A 27,689-nucleotide genomic window follows, 5' to 3' on the forward strand; every position below is an offset into this window, starting at 1 on the left:
TAAGTCGAGGACTACATGCATTAGCTGAAAAATGCTAGTTTTCTAAAATGTTTGTTAATGTAAAACTGTACTTCTATTATTTATTTTATCAGCACACAGTCTCACTTTAATTATGCATAAAGAGATCATACCTGCTTTTTAAAGCAAATGGATCTGTGAAATCCGATGAATTTGTGAAATCTAGAAAGTAACATTTCTATAAGAACTGACGACAGTTTTCAATCAGGGCAGCCCTCCGTTATTTATTACCAAGTTAACTGCATTAAGTGATCCAGACAACCAGCTTTATTCATTATCACGAGGCAGATCTTTGCCTTTCTCGCCCCAATTGGCTACATTAAATCTCCTTTTGTGCGCCACTGTTTCTGTTCCCGAACTAAAGCAATGGCAGGACAATCAGGACAGGGAAGAAGATCAGGCCAATTAATCAACACCATGGGGAAATAAAATGACTGATGTGCTCTCAACAGCTTTGCTGCTCTACACAGTAGAGAGGATGCCTTCCAAGGCTGAGCTGCATCACCTCTGCTCAGGAAGAAGCAGGCGAGAGACAAGTCACGCTTTAGTTTGATCCAGCCTGAATTCATTACCCTGCTCCTATGGAACTGACACTCTTCCAGCAGAGAAAATCAAGTCTGATTTGCCTTTAACAGATCTTCCAGAGAAGCATGCAATTATAATTACTATGTGTTTTTTAATCCCTTGGAGGCCTGGCTCTACGGCTGAGCACATTCTAGCAATCGTCAGAGTTGGCTTTTTACTTCAATAGAAATGTTACAAACAGATATACTGCAAGATCTTTACGGCAGCTAAGGGCTAAAAGTAATTATATTGTTCAACTGCAAGATGGGAAATTGTTCATAAACTAATGAGATTAGTAGCAGTAAGCTTCCAGAAACAGCAAGTATAAATACACCGTGTCTAGGACCACACAACATGTAAACTGGCTCATCACTAGTAAGCCATATGCTTAAGTTACCTGCTTTGCATGTTCTGTGTTTCAGATTCAGTTTGGGAAAGTGGTCTTAAATGTGCTCCTTGTTTCTATGATTTTAAATTTTAAATTAAAAGTGGCTGTTTTTGAGTGCATATATTGAAATTAATTTTAAAAAATCTAATATTAACAATAGACTAGAAACAAGGCTACCTCATATATGATTTTCGTATTTTCTAGCAAAATAAACCTTACTATCCACACACATATTTACATCATTGAGTGCACACTTTTATTGATATAACTGAACTGAATTAAACTATCAAGGATGAAGTAGCCTTCAGTAAAATATTTACTGCGCCCTTTAAAATATTTTGATTGCTCACAGTTGCTCTTCACTATCTTAAAGTCGGTGTAGAAAACCACACGGCAAGGCACCATAAAAACATAAAAGATGCACTTGTGCTTATTTTATTGCTAATAGAATTTGCTGGCATAAGGATTTTATTTTTCGGCTTAATTCAGTAAGTCAATAAAAAAATAAAGCTTTTGGGGAAAACAAAATCAAGATACCGTATTTTTCGGAGTATAAGACACACCTTTTTTCCTCAAAAAAGAGGCTGAAAATCTGGATGCGTCTTATACATCGAATACATCATTTTTTATTTTTTTTATTTTTGAATAAACACAAATACAACACAAATAATTCTCTTTCTTTACATACTATAGAAAGTGTGTCAATTGGTTACAAAAAGCTTTCGTGCATCTCTTACACAGTCATCACCTATAATACATATCAAATCATATATTTTAAATCAAATACATTTATAGATATTACTATCATCATACCTCAATATTCATTTGAACACAATTACAATACAATAGCAGAGTTGGAAGGGACCTTGGAGGTCTTCTAGTCCAACCCCCTGCCTAGGCAGGAAATCCTATACCTGCCAACTATACCAAATATTTTAACGTCCTTTTGTATAAAATATTCCAAAGTTTGAAGCATAACCACATAATGGCATTTTGTTAGCTATTTCCAATATCATCCAATAACATTAAATCCTTATAACCTATTCTAAATAAAAATCTCAATACCCTCCATCTGTTTCTTTAATCAGCATATCTTTGGTCATCAATGGTGCTTCTGATAAGATTTCTCTCCTTAAATTCATCAATTCTTCTCTTTTTTCTTCTTCTGTACCTTGCCATCTGGGGTAGAGTTCCTGGCCATTTAGCTCTCCTTTCCATATTCCACTCTCTGCATTTCCAACCACACTCCATTCACCATAGACGTCAACAAATTTCTTGTCTTTGTGCTTGTTTTTCTCTTTAATTTTTAGGACTCTAACCTCCACTTTTTCCAATCGAGATTCTCCATCATATTTTGCTGTTATATGCTCTAGATTTTCCAGTTTCTCTTCAATTCTCTCTGATACTTCTAATAATTTTTGAATTTCAAACATTATCTCTTGCAATGTTAAAGTTTCTTTTTGAGGTTGATGTTGTGCCATTCTTCCGTCTGGTAAACACTGCCACTCTGGCTTTCAAGGCTTTTTATTAGATTAAGCATAAATTCATTTATAATCTCTCACAATAAGACCTTGTTTCACTTTTCTCCAGCTGGCAATAGGGTTCAAAAGAACACTAGCATAAACACCCCATGCTCTTCTTATCACTTTCTGTAAACAAACTGCAAGGTCATAAAGCGCAAAGTCGGAGTGATCAAAGAGAGAAGTGAAAGTACGATGTTTCCAAGGCTCAAACCTCCAGCCTCCAAGTGGCAATGTTGCTTCCTTTCCCTCTAATGTTAGAGCTTTCTTTGTACTCCTTTTGCATCTTTTTTGTATTCCAGGTTTTTAAAAAAGTAAAATTCTTAAATGAAACAAAATAGAAAAAAGAAAAAAAAACTCTTATAGAAATGAAAAAAAAAAGAATTTTAATCCCTAGGTTACAAAAAAAAAAGTAGTAGAAGAAAAACTAATCCATTCACTTTAAAAAACTTTGTGCAAATTCCATCCATAAAATAGCATTTAAAAAGAAAGATAACACACTGTCCAATGCAATCCAATGTAGCTTAATTTCGCCGCTTATTTCTTCTGTTCTCAAATTTAATTTAGCTTTAAGGTTTTTGGGGGGCAGTCTCTTCGGAAGGAGGAAGGAATTACATTGATCAAGTGCTGTGCCAGCAGAGTCTTAAGGTTTGTCAGCGATTTTCTTCTCCAGCACATGGATAAATACACCTGGAAACATCTTCCTCCCTACCTACTCTCTCTCTCCCTACCTACCTACTGTATTTCTCTCTCTATTTCTCTCTCTATCCCTCTACCTACCTACCTACCTACCTACACAATTTCTCTCTCTCCCTACCTACCTACTGTATCTCTCTCTCTCTCTCTCTCCCTACTCTCTCTCTCTCCCTATCTATACTGTATTTCTCTCTCTCTCTTTCTATTTCTCTCTCTATCCCTCTACCTACCTACACACACACTCTACCTACATACTGTATTTCTCTCTCTCTATCCCTCCACCTACCTACCTACTTACCTACACAAACACTCTCTCTCCCTATCTACCTACTATATTTCTCTCTCTCTATCCCTCTATCTATCTACCTACCTTCTCTCTCTCTCCCTACCTATCTACTGTATTTCTATCTCTATTTCTCTCTCTATCCCTCTACCTACCTACACACTCTTTCTCACTACCTACCTACTGTATTTCTCTCTCTCTCTATTTCTCTCTCTATATCCCTTTACCTACCTATCTACTCTCTCTACCTACCTACTGTATTTCTCTTTCTTTCTCTCCCTCTCTATCCCTCTATCTACCTACCTACTTTTTTTAAAATTTGCCTCTTCAAAACCTTGGTGCGTCTTATACTCCGAAAAATAAGGTATGTTATACACACTGACAGAAAGTGGAAAACCTAGTATGTCACGGAAGATACAGATATGGGTTTGTGTATGCACACACACACACACACACACACACAATATTAAGGGGGGGGGGGAAAACTAGCCAAGTTTAGTATAAATTAGTATAAATAAAACTACAGCATATTCAGGCAATAGCTGTGCAGAATTGGTGGTGTGCATTTGTTATCTAAGATTCCGGTTTTAACAAAAATGCCCTTTAAGAAAAATGTAGATTCACTTGTCTGTGAAATATCAGATGGGTCTTCCTTCACTGATTTAGCCCTGTAGCAAAATATTGAGAACAAATGAAATACAGTGGCAATGTTCTGTTGAATCTCATTCTATACCACTGTCTTATTCCAGAGCATCATTCGCTCTTGACTCACTTCCTAGTAAGCATCATCAGCTATGCAAAATACATTTTGAAACGCATATTGCCTTGACCTCTTAGAAAAAAGGAATAGCATGAAACTAACATTGGTGTTGATACAGAAAAGCAGTTTGAGGAAGGATATTTTACTTATGCCAACACATTTTCAGAAGTGCCCCTTGTAAAATACATCAGTCAAATGGTCTCATAATTTTACCAGATGCCCTTCCTAGCCAAAACCAAAAACTTTCAAATCAGAAAAGCTGCATGGTATAATCATATTACATGAATGTCATAACTGGTTTGTGGAAACAAAGAATCAGAAAACATGACCCCCATGTTGTCTGAATTATTTTTGTTTGCCTAAAAGAGATATAACAAATGAGTAATTACTGTAAATAAATGCTTATGTAGAAATAGTATTTTCTTCTGCCACAAACAAACTGTATTACCTAGCCATACACTGGGTAAAAATCTGATTAACCATTAGCTTCTCTACATAGAATTGCAGAATGTTATAATTACAAGGGGCCTTATGGGTCATGTGGTCCAAACTTCAGCAATTGCAGGAAGTCTGTTAAACCATCCCAACAGATGGCCACCTGGCTCATTTGTAAACTTCCAGTAGGAAATCCACCACTGATCTAGAGAGACTGTGCAGAAACTCCTTCTGATACTCAGTCCAAATCTCCTTTTAGTGTCAACACACTAGATCTGTGGTTTTAAGAGAACATATATGCTCCCTTGTGCATGACAACTTTTTGTTATTTGTAGACTGCTATGATGTGTGTCGTCAACTTCTCTTTTTCAAGCTAAACATGTCTACATTCTATAATTGCTTCTCATACAACTTGGCTGGTGGCAGTTTTACCATCAAGATATTTCTCTGAATCTACCCCCGTTTCTACATGTTCTTTTTAAAGTGTGGTGCCTAAAGCGTGATGCCTTGATTACTGATCAGATCTGATTAGCAATAAAATAGGAATCTACTAGGAAATTGTAGGCTAGTCTGGAAAATTAAAGTAACATCTTGGGAAGAAAATATTGATGAACCACTTTCTTATCATAAATAAACGTATCCATCTAGGCACAAAAAGTTAACTCAAGCAACTGTGTACCTTTTTTTCTATGATTCTGCAACTTCAACATATGCAAAGGATTTTATTTTTACATTATAATTACAAACATAAATATGCAGATTGAGAATGGGGAAAAGGACAGGGAAATGGACAAAGAAAAATGGTCAGATTTGCCGAAGCATTTACTCCAAGTGCAGATTAACCAGTATAGAGAGCAATTGAAGTATTATCTTCTGTGATCTGGGCATAGTATTTTGATTAGTATGACCCAAAATGGCACTAACCTCTTTAGCTACTGTAACATTGTCTTATTTAGTTGGTGCCTCACTGGTATTCCTAACAACTTCCCCTATACACTGCTGCCAAAGCATGTTTCTTTAATCCTGTACTTATACATTTCATATTGATAACTTTATTATTGTTATCAATTAACATCAACCTTTTGAAATTGGGCCAATAGTTAACCCTCTTGAGGTCATTCTGTGATTTATTTATTTTTGTCCTCTATGATGCCAGCCAATCCTTGAAGTTTAATAGCATCTCCAAATCTGATTGTCATGCCTTCTATTCCATACTTTTTATAAAGCTATAGAAAAGCACTAGTTTGAAGACAGAATCTTGGGAATCCTACTCAATCACTACAGAATCATTTAATAATAGGTGTGCTGTTTCAACCAACTGAAAAATCTACTGAGCCACATTACCCTCTGGCCCATATTCATCCATCTTGTCCTTAAAGAGTAAAAGCAGATATTTTATCAAATGCTTTATTGAGATTATGATATACTATGTTCACAGCATTCCCATATATCCCCTCCAACCCCATTAATTCCTTTTAAAATAAAAAGAGATAAGTCTAGTTTAATAATTTGTTTCTGAAAAACCCATGTTATTTTCATGGGTTTCATTTTATAGCAATACCTTTCCAGTTTATAGGCATGCTACTTGATGATCTACCAATATTACTAGGCATTCAACTAACTATCATTTCCTAGAGCCTCTCTATTGCCTTTTTAAAATACTGGGACTATGTTTGTTCTTCCAATACCTAATCAGTTCTCTAGGCAGTTTCCAATATTGCAGTCAATAGTATTGTTGACTCTTGGTATGTAATTTGCAAGGCCCAGAAGTAATTTGCAAGGCCCAGAAGTCTTAAATGCATGGAAAAATAGTTAGATGGCTTCTTACAGGTCAATGAGGAACCTGACAATGTCACAGTTTCCCTATATCATGTTGAGGATTTCCAAATGTCTCCCCTGTACTCCCTCCATTACTAGCCATGCATGTAGCTACCAGTAATACCTATCTCTACTATCTGTATATGCTGTTTGTCTCCCACATAGAATTTAAAGCTGTTCTGAAAAAGTTAACAAAGTATTTGCCAACACTTGGGCAAATATGTCCATTTTCCTTTGTCCATTTCCCTTTGCCTTTTTCCCATTCCCAGTTTACGTTTGTATAATAATGTAAAAATAAATTCCTAAGCATAAATTGAAGTTGCAGAGTTATAAAAAAAAGTTAACCAGTTGCTTTTTGTGCCTAGATGGATTAAGGCATTTAATTTTTTTGGCAATAATAAGGAAATGATTTGTCATCATCTTCTTCCCAGGATGTTATTTCAATTTTCCGAACTAGCCTACAATTTTCTGGTAATCTCCAATTTTATTACTAACCAGATTTGATCCTATTCACACTTAATAGGCTGAATATTCCCATCTAGTGTCTTAAAAATTCTGGATCAGTATTAAAATAACTTTCACATATGCTACAGCAAAAGGCAAAATGGAAATAGTGATGGCACAGGGTTAAGCTTTTGAGATGAATGTGGATTTATTAACATCCAATTTGTTCTGAAAAGTCTAATGACATGGCAAAAATATATACCTTCTTCAACAGAAATTGGTTTTTCCAGAAAAAACATTGTTTGTTTCCAGTGTGTCTTGGTACAACAGGGACTAGTTGAAAGCAGGATCTGCAATAACAAAATTCAGAGAACCATGATAAAGTACAAGTCTAAATAACAAGCTTCATTAATTCATTGTACAACCATACATGTTAAATGTTTGCAACACTAAATAGGCTTATTTCCAAACACCTTAAGGCTGCCAAAAGCTGCCAACATATAAACTATATTTTACAATTAATTTTAAACCTATAGCTTTGAAATACTTACTTGTTTGTTACAATTTTTCTCAAAATGCACATCAAAATATCCAGCAATTGCCTGAATTAAAAGGAAAACAAAATAGCAAACAGAAATTTTAGTTTACTAGAGTCACTAAATAGGTTAAAGCTTATTATCCCCATTTCCGATAACAGAAACCAGCCCACCTTAATCAATGTTGAGACTTTAAAATGCTGAAACTATAACACAATGTTTTTTAAAAGCCCTACTTCCTTCACTCCTGCTTTCAACTCTTGTGAAGCACTTCTTTCAAATGCTAATTACCTTTGTTGATGTGTCCATTAGGTTTGCTGGGCAACTTCTTCAAAACTACCTCAGATCAAATCACAGAAAAATCAAGTCTCCTGTCCTGGCCAGTGACAACAGTCCAAAACCAGGACTGAAACATGCATCTTTCTGACTTTGTATATGGAACCTTATGGACTCACAGAAAATATGGACATGAAAATGAATTTGTGATTTGCTGATGATCTGGGAAAGCTCTTGAAATATAATGGGCTCCATAATGATCCATGCTTATGATTCATATTTTTGTGTCTTCCATACTGGAATGGGATACATTTGAGACCTTCTGTGCAATCTTCTGTGTCTGCCATACTGGAATGAGATACATTTGAGACCTTCTGTGATAGAGGGAGAAATCTCGTAATGGTGGCAAGGGCAAAACAATATGATACACTGATTAATCTTGCCTACAATTCATAACAAAATAAAGAGCTTGAAATCAAGAAAGCAAGGTAGAAAAGGAAAATTGTTACATAACAAATACATCGCATTGGTCGATTCTCTAATTTTTAAAAGCAGCAGTCACATAAACTCAGCTTTGTAATCCAGTTTATGATCACAAGAACAGGAAAAAATGCTCTCTCACCTTCTGTTCCCTTCCTTGTCTATGTCACATCCTTTACATCCTTTTATTTTTAGGCCTTTCTGTTTCACTTTATTTTACCTCCACATCAGAGGTGTATTCTGTCTGTTCACACCAGTTTGGCCGAACAGGCAATGGTGGCAGCTCTGACATCATTACTGATTCTGCCAAACCGGTAGTGGCGGCCAAGCTGACATCATCACGCATGCGCAGAAGGTCCTGAGCATGCCCAGAAGTGCCATGTACGAGCAAAGTGTGCACACACTCCCGCTACCGAACTGGTAGCGATGAAAAGCCTGCTCCACATCTACCCTCAGGCATACTTCCCTTTTCTCCTCAAAACTAAATCAGCAGAAAAACTCAAGTTTGAAAAGAAACTATTTGCTCCACTCTCTGCTGGGAAAGGAAAAGCAAAAGCAAAATATTGCAGCTGTAAGTAAGTAAACCAAAATGACTGCTACCCACCCAGTCTAGGCACTAGGCTGCCAGCTACAGGCCAGGGCAAATGGCTCCTATTATCTAAAAATTCCAAATTATTCAGCAACTTCTTTAAGAAGTCACAAAATCTGTCTTTCCCTATCTGTTCCTTTAGTCTCTCCCATGCTGTCAGCAATTCAAGATCGATCAGACGAGGAGAATAAAGTCATGCATTCTAAAACTGTTTTTATTGTGTTACAGTAACAGAATCTTGCAAATACAAACGCTCCTTCCTCCTGTTATCTTCAAGAGAATAAGGGAAGGTCAAGTCAGAGATGCTTTCTCAAATTACATTTCTGCCTTTTTAAAAAATCTCCTTTCCTCAAGGTTACTCTTACAGCCCATTATGTATACTTTTTTGGCAGGCAAAGAATAATGGCCACATTTTTCAGAAATATTTGAATTTGAAAAGAAAGGTGGTTGTACATGGAGAAATAGCTTATAAAAGCCTATATTATGTTCCAAAACCAGGCCTGTAAAAAAATTTCAATGTTGACCAATGGGGAAAAAGCGGCTCTGACCAATCTTAGAAAGACTGAGTTGCTTTGGTTTTTTGCTCCATCATGGGCTGACAGTGTGCTATCTTTGACTCTTGACAGGATAACACTTCCCTAGACAGAGCTGATGGAACAATTTGCAGATCTTCCTGGAATTGCAGCTCTCAGTCAAAGGGGTGGCAGCCATTGTTAGGGGAGCCTTTGTACAAAAATACTTTGTGCATCTATTGTGCCCATTCCTGGTCTGGAGGCCTTGCTCACAGGAACTCATGACTTGGTTGCTTCTTAGCTGGACTACTACAATGCACTTTACATCTTGTTGGCTTTAAAGGCCAAGTTACAACTGCAATGGAATACAGTGGCATGTGGTGCTGGGTGCCCCTTGGGTTGCCCATTATCATATCACTGTTGTGAGAGCTGCCAGGTTTTTCCCCAGATGCAGTTTGCCAGCCCTTTAAGGTAGATCTGATTAGGAAACCAAAGTCATGCAAGCTAATACTGATTTCAAGGTTACAGTTAACAGATCTTCTAAGTCTGATATATGCTTTCTCCAACCACCCCCTTTTATCTTCATGTGAACTAGAGACAGACTTGTTTGAGACACTTTCTCAGATTACAGTTATGGCCCTGACTCAGATTTCTCTTATCTAACTGTTATCACTTTTGCCGAAGACACAATTCAAGATGCTAGTTATTACCTTATAGGCCTATATAGCAGAAAGTTATACCATGACAGTATCCACTCACCCCACCAGATTAGATAGGGTGGGTGTCCTTCAGATCTCTTTTCTTACATGCTGCCATTTTTTATGTTTTTATTTATCTATTTAATTCTAGTCTATTTATTTATTTATTTATTTATTTATTTATTTCTTTATTTATTTCTTTATTTATTTATTTATTCCACCTGTTTTCAAAAGACTCCAGGTGATTAACAAATCAAAAATATTAAAAACAAATGGAAAAAATGCAGCAATGAACAAAAATGAAGGATTAAAAATAATAGCAAGGATAACAGCAAAAAGGACAGGAAAAAAAAGAAACACACATTATCCAAACAAGCTTCAATCCCCCTTGCCAAAGGCTGGGAGCGAAGAGCCATGTCTTCAGGGTGCTTCAAAATACCAAAAGCATGGGATCATGGAAGCTCAATTTTTCTACAGTAGCAGCTATCTACCCTGAGTTTCCCCGCTGGTATCCAGTAAGTCCTCAACCTTTTAGCTTTCAGGAATGCCATTAAGTGTTAGCTTTTCCTCCAGGCTTTGGGATAAGGTAGGTTGGAGCCTGGAGATCATATTGTTCAATGGATTACAGATTGCTGGTGAGGTACCAGGTTTTTTGTTTTACTGTCTTTGGATTTTATAAATGTGAGCTATTGGGTTTCATAAGATAAACAGCTATATAAGACCAATGCATATATATTCATTATTCATCCTAGGCCAATAATACACAGTTATGCCTAACTAATCAGAAAAAAGGGAAAGTGGGATATCCATTTATATAATTGTATTTGCAAGTCAAATACTGTAAGACAGTTTCAAACAGGTTTAGTAAACAAAAACTGTTAAAAAGTGTGAGTTTTATATCTTTTTTCCCTCCTCATCCGAGGTAATGGAATGTGCTTTCTACTTTTTATGTGCAGAGAGTAGCAAAACTTTTAGATTGGATTGTACATTTTTCTATGGAAAACTAGTTGCCAAATATAGTTACAAATCACTAATGAACACAGGAATTAATTCGAGCAGGTAAGCATAAATAGCAACAGAAGGTTAATATAGCCTGTGTCGTGTCCTATAAAACTTTCAAGCCAGGAATTTAATGGTTTAGTCATTCAGCTTTCTTTTACCAAAGAGAAAAGTTTAACTTTAAAGTAAGTCCTGATAGAAGTTTAACAACTAATGTCTGCAGATTGGAATGTTACCTGCATTGCACAGATTGATACTTAAGCCTGGATCACAAGAAATACTACTAAGAAATAATTTCCTCCAGTTCAAGTAGGCAAAAGCACAGTATTCTAGCACTAGTCATTTTGAGGGTTTGATAACAAACATTTAAATTTGACACCGACACCACAAGTTCCTGTACTCTAATGAGCTTCTCATTATCCTAAGAGTTGGCTAGCTTCAATTTTCTATCTGCTGCATTTTAATTAATTGACTGATTGAGTGATAGATACTGCTTAGCAATGACAGTAAGCAGTTTACAGAATTAAAACATAATTGCATCAATTGGAATGTCCATGGTACAAATACAAAGTCATGTTTCTGGTTTCAACCTCTTTTCCGGTAGTACTCCAACAATGGGTACTACAAGCAGGTTCTCCCAGTGAAGTGTCTTATTCAAGTCAATTCTGATTGGAGAAAGCAATCCTCAAAGTACCTAGCTTTCAAACCATGAAGAATCTCTGAATATTTATGATCAAGTTTGGTAAGGCAGGTGCAGAGTTCACTGGGCTATTAAATCTAGAGATAATGGTAACAAGTTTCACTATGGCTACGCATTTATTTTTAAGGCTGGATTCTTCTGCAATTTGGACTCAAGACATCCTTGAAGTCCAATATTACTTCTTCCACAGCAAATATTAAGTCATGAGCTCATTTGTAAGATTTAACGCCATAAAACATTTGGAACTTAATTTTTTTATTGCCTAATTGCCTAATTAACATTGGTGGAAGCATCTCCCCAAAAGCACCACATGGTAGAATTAATCATTTTATTATTTCAGTGGCTAATTATTTTTGAAAATAGCTAGCCACTGTAATAAAATAAATTACTTTTAAACTGTTAGCTTTGAACTTTTAAGAATATGAGTTAAGGTTTATACAAACAATTATTTCCCTTTATCTTTCCCCTTAAAATACTAAGGCCAACCAAATAATACAGTTTAAACAAAGGGGATTAAAGAAAATAATTACTAAAAGAACAAGAGCTTATTCTTCAAATTCAATTATTCTAAGCAGTTGGTCCACAGCAACCTTAGCATCATGGGTCCATGGAACAGCAAATTACATAATGGGTGGTCAATTGTCAATATCAGAAATATCAAGCGGGTCTCAGCCACACAGTATTTCTAAATTGCAATGCTGCGAGCTGCCAAAAATGCAATTGTACATGACAATTGTTCCAAACGGAGGTTGATTTTTCTCAGAAGGATTGTTCACCAGGTCTAACATGGTAATGGTTTCCTGAGAAGGATTAGTATGAGAAAGAAACACTTTGCTGCTAGCTTCCTTCTCTTCCCACTCCTAGAGACTCGATTAAACCCACAAAAAGCTTTGAGGGCATACAGTAATCTATTTCTCTGTATATCACTGCATGGAGCTTTGCAGGATTTTGCAAGTAGGAGAGATTCTACTACCGTAGTTTCTTTCTTTGTTTAGGATTGCTCTCTAATGGCTTTAAAAGGGAAATTTGTCCTAAAGTAATTGTTGTTGTTGTTTTTGTACATAATTTTCTATTAATCTGTTTGAATTTGTGCATTCCATTGTGGAAAGTATTTCAAGAATTTCTGTAATCAAGATTTGAAACAATTATTTATGATCCGAGAGCAAAAATCCTCATCTTATATGATACAGCCAAACATGACTAAACTATATTATTAAAAATCTAGAATAGAATAGGCCAATAAACCCTATTTAAATCCAGAATTGGAGACATCTGAAGAATTATCTGCATGACTAACAAAAAGAGCACATAAGAACTGGCTTACCATGATGAGATATTTCTTTGGTTTTGATAAACTATCCTTACCACTGCCTCACCTTCTCTATCTCTGCAGTTCATCTTTGACAGCAGATCTATAGATACTCAGATGAGTACTCATGACAAATTCTAGGATATGTGTAACAATCTATCAAAAAATATTGAAGAGTGCCCCACTAGGAAATCAAAAATGAACAGGACAGGATTGGTCATAGAGAACTGAAACCCTGACTTGACATGCATTTTGAAAGGCTATTTTATGTTGACAGACATTGTGACCAAATAAATTATTCTGCTTTCTGTTCTCAGCATTTCCAAGTCAAAGATGGTGCGGATGGTGAAGGGAGCTACTGGAAATAAAAGCAAGCAGAAGACAGTAAAATACGTTAATGAGATGTAAAAATGCACAAAAACGCAGAATTTCTCCTGGTCATAAACCAAGTCATCTGTACAAGGGGAAAAATGAAGAGCACCAGAGCTGCAAATTTAATCATTAAGCTGGCATACAGACCGGTGAAATTAATGCACAAGCGAAATGTAGGTTAAGTTAGTTGCCTCAATCTAGAGATCCTTCCAAATCTATTATAGACAGCATGTACATAATCAACATCAGCAGCCTTAATGTTGCCAAATCAGAGCTGCAACACAATAACAGGAGAGGAAAAGGGAGGGGAAGTTAATATGTTTTGTACATGCCTAATTATTTTCAGTATTCAGAATTCTTATTCACTCCATTTTTACAGAGGGACGTGTTTTACTTAAAAAGCATTGCAAAAATAAGCATTAAAAGCACAGTGTGTATATAATTTATTTATTTCAACTTTAGTTATATTTATTTATATTCGGCTGGGATGCCACCAGTCTCCAAATTTACTCAGTTGTTAATCTGCACTTATGGTTGAAGATAAACCAAATCATGGGGTAATATTATAGCCACTTCATTTACTTGAATTATCTCCTTCAGAAAAGAAAACAATTTGCCCAGATTATATATCATTGACTGGTTTATACAGCAGCCTCTGAAAGCAGGTAATCTAGCCAGCTCACTTAGGCGAAGGGAAATTAAAAGTTACCATCATCACTATCAGTTGCAGGGAGCAATTTATCATTTTTTATTTCTCATTGGTATCACGCTCCAACAGCATGCAGCTAGAGTAGATACAATTAGGCAGCTGGCCACAGAAGTAGGAGGATAATGTGCTTTTGATGGAGTTTATTCAACCATGGAGATGACATGCTTGTAAGGCATGCAGGAGAGAGGGAGAATGAAACAATCATACGTTTCTGCAGCAGAAATACTACTTAAACATTTAAAACAGTACTCCTTCAATTAAAACAATTCAGAACATGGATATAACTGAATGATCTTTTTCTCAAGGGGAGGATCAAAGAAAAATGTATTTTAGTTATTTGTAATGCTCATGGTCATTTTCCATCTCTAAAATACAAAACAAAGCAAAAGTAAAAACCCACAATACTGTAAGAGAATATCTTGAGTATTATTAACTGGACCTCATACAAATGCTTTTTAAAAAAAACAAAACCTAAAATTCAATTTGGATTAATTTTGTTTTGAATTTACACCTGGATTTCATGTTGTCTCTCATATACTAACAATGTTTAATTTTCTAGTCCCTTTTATTTTCTACTCCCTTTGCAATGAGGTTGCAAAGAATCATGGAGAAAAACAAACAGTAGGGAAATGTAGCCACAAGCAAAACAATGTGAAACTGCTGAGATCTGGCATATGCAATTAGCTTCTTGCTTACCTTGTTCTGAATCTCAGCAGTCTTGCGCTACAATGTGTAGCAAACACAACAAAGCATACTGTACATAAGGGTCTATTTTCTAGCATACAATGTTGGGATTATACAAAGGTTTACTTTTTTTGTCACCAATGTACTAAAACCATGCCCAGTGAATGAAATGACTTTTATGTTAAAAGAATCTTAGTGTCCAAAAAGTTTTTGTTATGATGAATTTGCATCTAATTTCACCTGAAGCTAAAATTACCTGTAGCTATGCTGATATAGACATTTTTTTAAAATATACAAATGAATGCTCCTTGACAGTTTGTGCTGTGATATTTGGATGCCAGCAACCTGAAGATGGGGATGAGCTTCCTGGAGGTAGAGGTCTACAACATATAACTATTTGGTACTAAATGGGTCCGTTTGGCTGACAATCTTAACTGGAGCTTATTTTGGGGGTAGGCCATATATTACGTGCATCCTGAAAAATCATGTTAGGACTTATTTGCGGTTGGATCTTAATTTTGTGGAAATGACACACACACACACACACAGTATCCTTGTCAATTTGGCTTTTCAAATCTGCATGGACAGAGTTGAGATTTTGGACTTGAGGAATAATAAGCACTCCTTTCAGACAGGACATGGTGAGATTCTTGAAAGCCAACCCTCTGGCAGATGCAACCAAATATGGTTCCATCTATGCAGTCTTGCACACTTGAGAGGTTCTGGAATGATGGAATGGGTAGTAGCTTTCAAAAATGAGGAAGCTTTGAAGGATACTGTTTATTGGGATCCATTCAAATTCAAATTTACATCAGATTTAGATACTCTGTCATCCTGGATGATATGAGAAGATGGATGGACAAGTGCAAACTTGTTAATCCTTCAGGACCTATGGAGGCAATTCACTATCTTCATATAGCTTTAAAAAAAAATTCAGTTCCCCCAAAGCAAAAACAATTCAGCAGCAAGGATAACTAGACTATTATTAAAAAATAAAAGTAAGGATTACCTATCCTTACTTTCTATCCAGAACACTCTCTCTTTCTCTCTCTCTCTCTCTCCTGATTTTAGTATTCACTGAAGAATATATAGCTTTATGATAGAATGCAATACATGTGCCAGTTATAAGTCACTGGAGCTTATAGTTATACTGGCTACAGCAGTATAATGTTTTCTGTTTAACTAAATTTAAAGTGGAACATCTCAAAGTTTATAATACAAATTAATAGGAATGTGTAGCAATATATAATTGACTATGACTGATATTATGTAGCAATATGTCATGCAATTTAGTTACTTGTCGATTTTGTACTACAGCAAAGTAGGAACCTGCTTCTTAAGTGGCTCAATTGTACTGTAATAAATGAACACTGAGGACTGGATAAGTGAGTCACATTCTTGTAATTCTGACAAATATGTAGAGCTTGACTGGGGATGTGAAGAACTTTCATCTTTTGAAGATAACTTGCAATTAGAGATTGGGGAAGAAAAGAGAACTGAATTCCCTTGCAATGCTGATTTAGACCTGGTGACTTAAAAATGCATACTACTACTGCCACCAACATATATTGGATGAAGGATCAGAAGTTTTTAAAAAATGGCACAATTTGTTGAGATTGTGTAATCAAAGCTCTGGCTGTCAGGGTTCCAAAAAACACCCCTAATGAAATAAAACTCCGAGGCTTGTGTTCCCTCAAAGTTTACTACTTTATAAGTGGACATACGTGGAGACTGTAAACATCTGCAGAAGTGTGGGCTTCAATTTTAGTATTTAGTCTTTAGTATTTAGTCGACTACCATCTTAGATTATTTTGACCCTTATCCCTTGCAGACAACACTGCTGATTATAAAAAGACCCATAGCAGTTTATCAACAAATATTGGCAGGCAGCAAGAAGACAGATGACCTTAAACTTCTCTTTCAGAAGTATATGCAGAAAGAAAATTCATAGGAGAAAGCACCAGAGTTTCAAAATAACCATAAGATTGCAAATGCAGATGTAAAAGAGACTGGGAAATTATGGAAGGCAGTAAAAAATAAAATAGTGATTTCTGATGAGCCTTGTTCACTAGTAAATACAGAATCTCAACTAGCTAGTCTAAGTACACTATTGAAGATAGTAATTTATATATTCTGCGACAAAACACATTTAAGCTTCTGAGTACTGTAAATGACATGGAGTTAGACAGAATAGAAAAATGTTTATAATCATTATATCCATTCTCCTGCCCAGACTCTGCAATGGCCGGTATTTCTGAGGCTTGAGAAACATTGAAGGATTTCTTAATCACATTGAATATAAGATTGTAAGAGAATTATTATATCCTTTCAATGTACAGTTCTGCCCTTCAAGCCTTTAAGAATTGAATTCTGAGGACATTTTGGGTTTTTAAAGATTATGACATTTTTTGCCTACTAAAAAGTGGAGGCCAAATCCCAGCTGAGGGCTTGAACAATGCTAGGAAAACAGGATAATATCATAATATTGGCTGTCAATAAAAGGTAATGCAAGTGCTTAGCCAAGTTGAAGGTGAGAGGACAAAATATAGAAAAAGTTGAAACAAAAGGCAAAGATATGGTCCAACCCTATAACACGCCTTCGATTGGACTGAAAAATAAATGCTGGATATGCAGGAATCAGTAAAGATTACACTAGAAACAATTATTTTTGCCATTAAACCTCCCTTTAGGGGGTAATCTCAATGTACATACCTTCCCTAAAAATCCAAACACCTTGAAACTACTATTTTGAGAAAGGTGGATTTGTCCTAAGAAAAAAACTAAAAGATTATTCACACCTTTTCTGGACTCTATCTCCACCTTCCAAAGGGGAGATATATCCAGTAGTAGTATTCAGCAGGTTCTGACCAGTTCTGGAGAACCGGTAGCCGAAATTTTGAGTAGTTCGGAGAACCAGTAAATACCATCTCTGAATGGCCCTGCCCCCATCTATTCTCTGCCTTCTGAGTCCCAGTGTGTTGGGAGGGAATGAAGATTTTGCAGTAACCTTCCCCTGGAGTGGGGTGGGAATGGAGAATTTAACAGATTTTAACAGTATCCTTCCTTTGCCATGCCCACTAAACCATGCCCACCAAGCCATGCCCACAGAACCGATAGTAAAAAAAAAAAAAAAATGAATCCCACCACTGGGTATATCTCATTCTGCTCTACTACATCATGTGAATCTCTACTTCCCATAAATTGTAAAAAGAAAAAAGAAAGCGCTAAATCATTAAATTATATGGCAGTGGTGCAAGAAGAGATTAAGGTTACCAGCCAATAAAAGGTAATAGTAAAAACTGAACTCAAAGCACAAAATAATAGATCATGGACACTCCCACAGACACAAAAGGTTCCCAATCTTTTGTTTCCTAATCTTCAGAAGTACATAGCAGCATTTATACCTCATGCAATTACGGCTTCCAAAATTCAGTTAGATCTTCATATTAATGCATTATATTGCTCTGCCCCCCTACAATACTGGAATATAGGTATTTTAATGTCATATATGGAGTGACTATGCTGTATGTCTAATTTAATGAGGTGCTATGATAGCAGTGTTCCAATATCTCAGGGGTTGCCACAAAGAAGAGGGAGTAAAGCTATTCCCGAATGCACCTGAGGGCAGGACAAGAAGCAATGGATGGAAATTAATCAAAGAGAGAAGTAACCTAGAATGAAGGAGAAATTTCCTGACAAAACAGTTAACCAGTGGAACAATTTGACTCCAGAATTTGTGAATGCTACAACACTGGAAGTTTTTAAGAAGTGATTGGACAACCATTTGTTTCAAATGGTTTAGGGTGGTGATGGCACTCATGCCCAAAGTGGCACACGGAACTATGTCACCTGGCATGCGTTACGTCACCCATTCCTCTTCTGGAGTTCTGCTGCGCATGCGTGAACGATGCATCAGCTGGCCTTCGTGCGTGTGGTAGTGCTGGAAACTGGAAGAGCTGCTCTTCCGTTTTCCAGTGTGAGTTCATCATTGCATGTGCATGCGCGCCAGTAACTGGAAGATTAGCTTGCTGCTGCACATGCAAGTGCCGGAAACCAGACATTCATTTTCCAGTGCGCCTGCCCCCTGTGCAGCTCCTCTTCTGGGTTGTGGCCCCGACTAGCGCGCTTGCGCTCCCTTTTCTACACTGGTGCCAAAAAGGTTCGCCATCACTCGTAGATTGTTTCCTGAGCAGTGGGACAGCAGGTTTTCTGAGCAGAGAGTTGGACAGAAGACCTCTAGTTTTCCTTCCAACTCTGTTATTCTATTATTGTTATTCAAATAAGAAGCAAGGCAAATTGACATCCTTGAGTTTTTCCTCCCAGTATTCATTTTATAGTGGATAAGCATTTCTACTTCAATATACCTCTGAATATTATTATTATATTAAACACTCAAAGAGCACAGGATTGATTTTAGTTCGGCACTCTACTCAATCTGCCAAGAACTGGTCAAGAATACAATCTAGTCATTAAGATAGAGATTCAAGTCTAGAATTGCAATTTCGATTTATTGGTGTTCCATTTCAATTCCCTGGTATATGTTTTGACCTATGAATAATGTACTCTAACACTTTTACACACTGATAAGCCATGGAGAAATACCAGATAGACAGTAGATGTAAATATTTGATTATAGGTGCCTCTATCTGTGGCAGTTATGCACATTGCCTAGTTTATTTTCTATGCTGATTATCAAGTTGACATGTGAGAAAAATATATAGACTGGTGAACGATATAAAATTGTATCTTTGATAGGTACTGGATGTAACTATCTACAATATATCGAGATGCTCCTGTGCTAAATTCCAAGCAAATAAATGGCAAAAAATACAACAAAAATAACAAGGGTTAGCTATGAAAGAAGTCTAATTGAGCAGATTTAACACTTGTATACCTCTAACATAAAATGTGAAAATATTGCCTAAATTCATACTACTGTATGAATAGGTTGAATGCAAGTTTGTTGGTAGGGTGGGTGGGTAGATTGGGGGGGGGGAGTTAATACTTTGCACCACCTACTGGAGAGAATGAATTATTATTTTTTTATGATAGAATGAAACTGATAGATTTCTTCCAGGTTGCAGCACTACATATACTTGACTGGAAATGTCACACAAAATCACCTTCTCAGTTTTCTAGTTCACAAAATGTTGTAAGCCTTACATTAAGCCTTAAATTTTTATTGTAAATCTAATCAAAACTGAGGTTCCAAAATCAAGCAATATATATATATATTTAACCATCTCCAACAAACACTAATAATATATTCCACTATTTATTGACTGCTCATGTCTTTCTGTATTGCCAGTTCTATAGGGATCTTCAACACCATTTAATTACTCCTCTTTTATTTAAATTTCTGGGGCACTGATAGCTTTTATTTGCACTATTAAACACTGTTTTCTGTTAAAAAAAGTAAGATAAAAATTATTTCTCTAAAGTGGCAAACTTTTCTTACATTATGTATAAACTTTGCCCACAAGTTGTGCTAACAGTTCTTATTGTTAGGAGATAGTTTTGTGTTGTTCATTTTATTGATTGTACTTTTATTAGACAATGTCTGAAAAAAGTTTCTGTCTGGCTACAAATGATGAATAAATCACTCAATAGCCATTTATTTACTGCAAGGTTAGGCAGCCTATTATGATGGATGGACTGTCAACCTGTGACTAATCTCTGGAATTTCATCATAAAATTCTCATCATAAGATGTCAATAAATTAAAAAGTACAAATAATGTGAGGTAATGTGTTTGTTTGCTGTGTAGTGCCACAAAAATTTAATAAAAGACCAATAACTTCCAAACCTTACATTCCATTCTAGGACAGGAGAATATCAATGTCTACAAAACAATAAAATGGAATTTGGAAATGGATAAAGCTTGTACCAATTGAAAAAAAAAATGGAAAGATGCAGGAAGTATTTTATACAATCTTGAATAAATCCAAAAATGCTTAGTGGGATTACAGTTAATTCTGCCTATCCATAGATAGCAGCACGTAGACTTATATACTACTTTACAGTGCTTTACAGCCCGCTCTAAGCAGTTTACAGAGTCAGCATATTGCCCCCAACAATTTGGGTCCTCATTTTACCCACCTCGGAAGGATGGAAGGCTGAGTCAACCTTAAATCTGGTGAGATTTGAACTGCCAAATTGCAGTCAGCTGGCAGTCAGCAGAAGTAGAAGAAGTACTGCACTAACCACTGCACCACCGTGGCTCATAGAATGGAATGGAAATCACTGGTGGAATGGATTCACTATCTTTTTCTGGAACACTGAGGGATTATCTGAAGCAAATTTTGGGAAAAGTATAACATGAAGTCACATTTCCATGACATTAATGACAATTACTGAAAACAAGCAACAAGAGTTTTAAAGGCAAGAGAATTATACCACTTAGTTTTAAAGGATCTATACTTTAAAAACGGATAACCTGTAGGTTTTTATGTATAAATCCACAACATAAAGCTAAAATATAAGGTAAGATAAAATATGTATTAGGAAAAACAAAAAAGCAAAAACAATTGGACGAAAATACATACATGGTTGGAAAAAAATGTTAAGACAGCATATAGACTACAAACCAGAATTATTTCTGTTAGGCAAACCAGAAAAATATGATAAAGGAAAGGTATATTTAATATTACATGTTTTGACAGCAGCTAGAACTGTATTTGCACAATACTGGAAAAATGAGAAAACACCCACAGAAGAGATAATTTAAAAAAATATGATACTGTGCAGAAATGGCAGATTAACAATGAAGATAAAAGAAAAGGAAGACACAAAATATTTTAAAATTTGGAACTTATTTTATCAATGGTTGGATAATAGAGGTAGAAATTAGGAGTTTAATATTATTATGTAAACAAACTGACCCAGATAGTATGCTGTCCACAAATCATTTATTGCATACAAAGAGATATATATATATATATATATATATATATATATATATATATATATATATATATATATATATATATATATATATATATATATATATATATATATATATATATATATATATATATATATATATATATATTTAAAGGGGAAAAAAACATGACAGTCAAAGACTCAAGAAGAACAACTGTTGGCAAGACAATCAGTCAATAAATAAGGTTCATCTGATCCCCAGAAATATTTCTACAAGTGAAACAAAACTTACCGTACACATGGAAGTCTTGGTGACCATCAAGATGAAGTCAGATGAAAATTCCAATTCTGGAACTGAGACAACATGGCAGTCTATCCGCTGCAAGGTAGAACAAATATGAGTTTGATGACCAAACAAAAGAAAGTTATATATGGATTTTGGAGTGGCTGATAACTATTTTAACTTTCAGGTTTTATAGTATAGTTCTCAGCATTCTCAGATGGAACAATTCTATGGGAAGAGTGTAAGATGCACAAACGTACCATCAGGGATACCTGGAAGACAGTGCTAAAGGCCAAAGGGTCACTCCCCCTGCCCCTTGGTATCAAAGGCATTTACCTCAGCAAAACCTGTTATTTGTAAGATCGATATATAATTATATGTGTGAACTCAAGCCAAAAATACATAATTTTGCTCTCAGTTTTGAGTTCAGGACTATTAATTGCTTTTTTAATTGCTGCTTGCTAACACTGAGTGGTGAAATAACTTTTGAAAATGCTAAAAGTAGCTTGCAATGCAGTCTGCATAACTTCAAAAACGCTCCGTGCTGACTAAGGATCAGAAGATACACTTTTTTTCATTGCATTATTCATCTCTCCATATCACAGCAATATGTTACATTTTTAACTTTTTCTTTTTAAAAAAAACCCTGTCTGTCATTCTAACAAATCTGTCTCATAGTGTGGTACCTAGAAGTTGGTCTTCTCAGTGGTGGCACTCCAGTTATAAATACCCTTTCTCTTGAGATAAGCTCATCTGGTTCCTTTTCTATTGTGTTTTAAGCAACAAATGAACTTCTCTAGTTTTTGCAGGGCAACTATTACTTCAGGACCAGTCTTCCTTTCCAAAATGATTTTTTTTTAATTATTTGATTTATGGCAGAATTTTAAAAGTCATTTTTGTACATAGCTCTTGGTTTGGGAACACTGTAAAAATATGTTTTTTAAACTTCAACAAATGTGAAAATAGTATAAATGATTTTACAAGTGAATCATGAAAATGGAGAGTTGTTATGTTTTCTCTGTGCAGTGAAGATAAAAATTCTTCCACTGTAAAAAATAGAATACCCTTCCAACAACAAATAAAAATGGCCAAACCAAATAAATAATCCATTTTTCCACTTAAGATAAGGATGAAACAATGGTTATGAGATTCAGACTAAATACTTACACCTAATATTTCATATACCAACCTCCTAAGACTGGAACAAACTACCAGAAGCTTGAAATCTATTCTTGAGTATTTTCAAGAAGACACTAATATTTATTATATATCTATAGTGGAGCCAGAAAATCTATTCTCCTCTTTATAGCCCAGCAATTCTATTATACTCATTCAGTTTACAAATGATGTTCAGGAATTGTTCAACCCATAAAATAGAAACATCCTTGAAAATGTACCCAGTTCAGTCTTGCATATTAACAGATTTTCATGAACGTAAATAGAGTATGACAAAGGCATTATTCATATTCACCCACATTTGACTGCCGAATGTATATTCTTTGACATTGCATGATAAATAAAGCACATTTTTATAATTTCCTGGATATTTCAAAATCACCAGTTCTAGAAAGCCGCTATTAATCTTGGTTATTTACTCATAATGACACTCTCAGTCGATTCCTTAGTTTTATTATACAGGAAAAAAAGTTTAGAATGTAAAAAAATTATCTGAAAGCTTTTATCAACCAGATATTTTCTCTGTTTTAAAACTATAACTTGTTTTAATCTCTTTTTTTGCTCTCTTTGAGTCCAAATTGACTCAAATGACTGCCTGGACTGATCCCTGCATTTTTAACGTGGTTTCATAAGTGCTTATCACTGGCTTCTTCCTAGGGCTGAGAGTTAGTGAGTGGCCCAGGGTCACCCAGCTGACATTGTGCTCAGGTCAGGAATAGAATTCTCTTGGTTTCTAGCCTGACGCCTTAACCATTACATAAACTGACTTTAAAGCACTGAAAAGAGAGTGAGAGAATTCATCATTCTGCTGGGTATGAAAATCTGTAGAGATTCTCAGTCATTCAAGTCACGGTGCACCTTGTCCCAAAGGTGCTTTTCCAGGAGACAATTTGTTTTTTTCTTTCAAAGACATTTCGCTTCTCATCCAAGAAGCTTTTTCAGCTCTGGCAGGATAGATCCTTCCATTCCCCACTGACCTGCCAGAGATGAAGAAGCTTCTTGGATGAGAAGCAAAATGTCTTCAAAAGAAAAAAACAAGAAAGTCCAGTTGTCTCCTGAAAAAACACCTTTGGGACAAGCTGGGTATGCTTATTATTTACTGGAATCCTAAACTACAGGACCCCTGTTTTTCCAGAGGACTAAACCTGAAACAAGGTGGTTTTGGATATACAGGTAGTCCTCGACTTACAACCACAACTGAGCCCACAATTTCTGTTGCTGAGTGAGACATTTGTTAAATGAGCTTTGTCCCATTTAACGACTTTTCCTGCCACAGTTAAGTGAATCACTGCAGTTCTTAAAGTTAGTAACGTGGTTGTTAAGTGAATCTGGTTTCACCATTGGTTTTACTGGTCAGAAGGTCACAAAAGGTGATCCCATAACCCCTGGACAATGCAACTGTCGTAAATATGAGCCAGTTGCCGAGCGTCCAAATTTTGATCATGTGATCACGGGGATGCTGCAACAGTTGTAATTGTGAAAAATGTTCTAAGTCACTTTTTGTAGTGCCATTGTAACTTTGAACAGTCACTAAATGAACTGTTGTAAATTGAGGACTACCTGTACATTATTTGCAGACTGCTAATAGATGAAATTCTGTAATTACAATTTGAAATCTGAAATACAGTGCAGTGTGACCTATTTTAATCAAGATGAGATAGCGTTAGCACCAGACCAGCCTTTCTCATCCTAGCCATCACCATGGATTTCAACTGCCATGAATTCTGAGAATAAAATTTCACAGATCTAAAGAGAACCCAAGTTAAGAGGATGCTCTAAATTGGAAGCCAACTGATTTCAGTGTATCAGATGAACTGCAATATCGTGTCTTTCTTCTGTACTGTAGCAGGAGAACCAAAGAAATGATCTTTCCTCCAAATAATTTGACACAGTTTCAAAATGCAAATAAAGAAAATAATATCCGTGTTTTAGGAAGTAGTAGTGGATTGTGAGTAATGAAATATCTGCAAGGAAACGACCAAGCTCAGAAAGCACCAAGGATTCCACATTGAAACTAGGTAAAGATCCAACATCCAATGTTTATTTATAGGGAAAGCCATATACTGATACTATACTTTATATTATTACTTTCTGACTACAATGGAGATGAATATCTGCTCAGGAAAAATGGGAAAATGTTATTTTTTTCCTACAAATATTTAAAATAGAGAATATTAATTAATCATAGCTCCAGAAAAACATGGTTTGCTAGTCATATCAAGAGAGCTTGTGAGGAAAAGAGAAAGGAACATAGGGTTATGATGTCAATGTTTAAATTATATAATAGATCAGGGTGTCACACTCGCATCGTCATGACAGTGTCACATTACGTACCATGACTTTTTTTCACCTTTGCTAAACCAGGCATGGGTATGGCCAGCGCGTGACGTATGTGGCCTGCGGGCCGTGAGTTTACAGCCCTGTAATAGACTTTGGTTGAAATTACTGCAAATAAGCCAGGACATCTGTAATCAATAGCTGAGTGGCAGATAACTCTTATTTACACACACACACACACACACACACACACACACACACACACACGCACACCTGAGGGGGGAATTAGGAAGCAAGGATGGAAACATACGATCAAAAGACTAAAACTCCACAGTGATAATTCCAAAACTTAAAACACCATGGACTTCATATTGTTATTGATCAAGGACCAAAAGTCATTATATTCATCTTCTATGATGACAACTTTATATAAAAACAGTTCACAAAGAGAATAAAGAAAAGATTATTTTTTTTGGAAGATGCTATTCTCTGTCACATTACCTTGATGATACAAGCTTCAGATATGAGAGTCCTCGAATCTAAGACGTCCACAACTGCTTCAGGCATTACCACCTTTTTCATGCAGGACATATTGAAGCCATATACATCATCCCAGAAAGTCAATTGATCGGTATGCTTAGCGATATCACTTACAGCCACCAGGCTAATGGAACAGGAGTCAGGATACACTGCAATCAGATAAATGATTCAATAGTGAGGACTGTGCAGGAGCAAATTCTGTACAAGAGAAGCCAACTGCTATTAAACATGCTGGAGGAAAACAAAACATTTAAATTCAGCAATTCCACAGCTACATCTCTGAAATAAGGTCCTCTAGGACTACAAGAGATATGTGTTTCTATGAACAGAGTACAAAACAGCTGTAACAATTGTAGGATGTTCTTTTGCTGGGATGTGAAAGGGGAGAAGAAGAGCTTTAAGTCTATCAGCGGTATAACCAAAATCTACAGTATAAAAGAGAAAATACAAACAACTTTGAACAAGTATACAGGTGATCCTTGACTTACAGCAGTTCATTTAGTGACCGTTCAAAGTTACAACAGCACTGAAAAATGTGCATCATGTGATCAAAATTTGAACATATGGCAACTGATTCATACTTATGACCCTTGCAGCAGCATCCCAGGGGCCCTTTGCAAGCAAAGTCAATGGGGAAGCCAGATTCACTTAATAACTGTGTTACTGAGTTATCAACTACAGTGATTTACTTAACAACTGTGGCAAGGAATGTTATAAAATGGAAGGCAAAATTCACTTAACAAACGTCTAGCTTAACAACAGAAATTTGGGGTTCATTTATGGTTGAGTCGAGGACTACTTGTACTTGATTTTTCTAAGAAACATTCTTATTCAACTTTTAAATTATTGTAATTTGATTTATATCCTATCTTTCTACTCAATTTGAGCACAGGAGAGAGTGCAAAAAGGTACTAGACAGCTGAGTCAGTAATAGCAGCGGAATCTCCAAAGGGATCTTAAGGTTCATGCAGGTTTGTAAGAGGAGAGATGGTATCGTACACCGGTATTTCTCAACGTTGGCAACTTTAAGATGTGGGCACTTCAATTCCTTACAATGCTGAGGAATTCTAGGGGTCAAAGCCCACACACCTTAAAGTTGCCAAGGCTGAGAAACATTGTCTTAGACAGTCCACGTTTGAGGTCTTTCAGGATTTTTAAAATTCATATCAATATTTTAAAATAGCGATATAAACTTTATAGAAATATTTAACAACCAGTGTAGATTTTTCAGGTATCATCTTTTTTCTTGTACTATCTAGCAGGCTGGTTGTACCATTTTGCACCAAGTGCAGCAGTCTAGATCAGAGCTGTCAAATTCCCAGCCCATGGGCCAGATGCATCACGCACTGGCCACAGCCACGCCCCATTTAGCAAAGGGGGGGAAAGTTCCGATATGTCACTTGACGCTGCCATGACGACGTGAGTTTGACACCCCTGGTCTAGCTGTTGAGATCAAAAGGCCTAAAGAGCACTGAAATAGGCAAATTTGTTGTATCTATTTATAATCAATATGCTGAATATGCTATAGTCTTGATGCTTATTCAGAATTAAACATTTGGAGGAAGTAATCAACATTACAGGATGAACAATTAGCAATAGCAATAGCAGTTAGACTTATATACCGCTTCATAGGGCTTTCAGCCCTCTCTAAGCGGTTTACAGAGTCAGCATATCGCCCCCACAGTCTGGGTTCCTCATTTCACCCACCTCGGAAGGATGGAAGGCTGAGTCAACCTTGAGCC

The 27,689-nt window shown here is 36.1% G+C and overlaps 1 protein-coding gene across 1 annotated transcript in view; it reads right to left on the reverse strand.

The window, feature by feature from the left end:
* The window catches only part of PRMT3 (protein arginine methyltransferase 3), a 74,110-nt gene that overhangs the window by 2,725 nt on the left and 43,696 nt on the right, over window positions 1-27,689 (reverse strand). The window contains exons 12-15 of the mRNA XM_087719040.1: window positions 25,909-26,096; window positions 21,964-22,050; window positions 7,478-7,528; window positions 7,189-7,276 (exon numbers count right to left, since the gene is read on the reverse strand). Of these exons, the coding sequence (XP_087575166.1) occupies window positions 7,189-7,276; window positions 7,478-7,528; window positions 21,964-22,050; window positions 25,909-26,096 (414 nt within the window). The remainder of the gene's footprint in view (window positions 1-7,188; window positions 7,277-7,477; window positions 7,529-21,963; window positions 22,051-25,908; window positions 26,097-27,689) is intronic.

This window comes from Thamnophis sirtalis, unplaced genomic scaffold, assembly GCF_051295495.1.
Source record: "Thamnophis sirtalis isolate CommonGarterSnake01/CBP01778 unplaced genomic scaffold, rThaSir2_p1.2 scaffold_1, whole genome shotgun sequence".
NCBI lineage: Eukaryota > Metazoa > Chordata > Lepidosauria > Squamata > Natricidae > Thamnophis > Thamnophis sirtalis.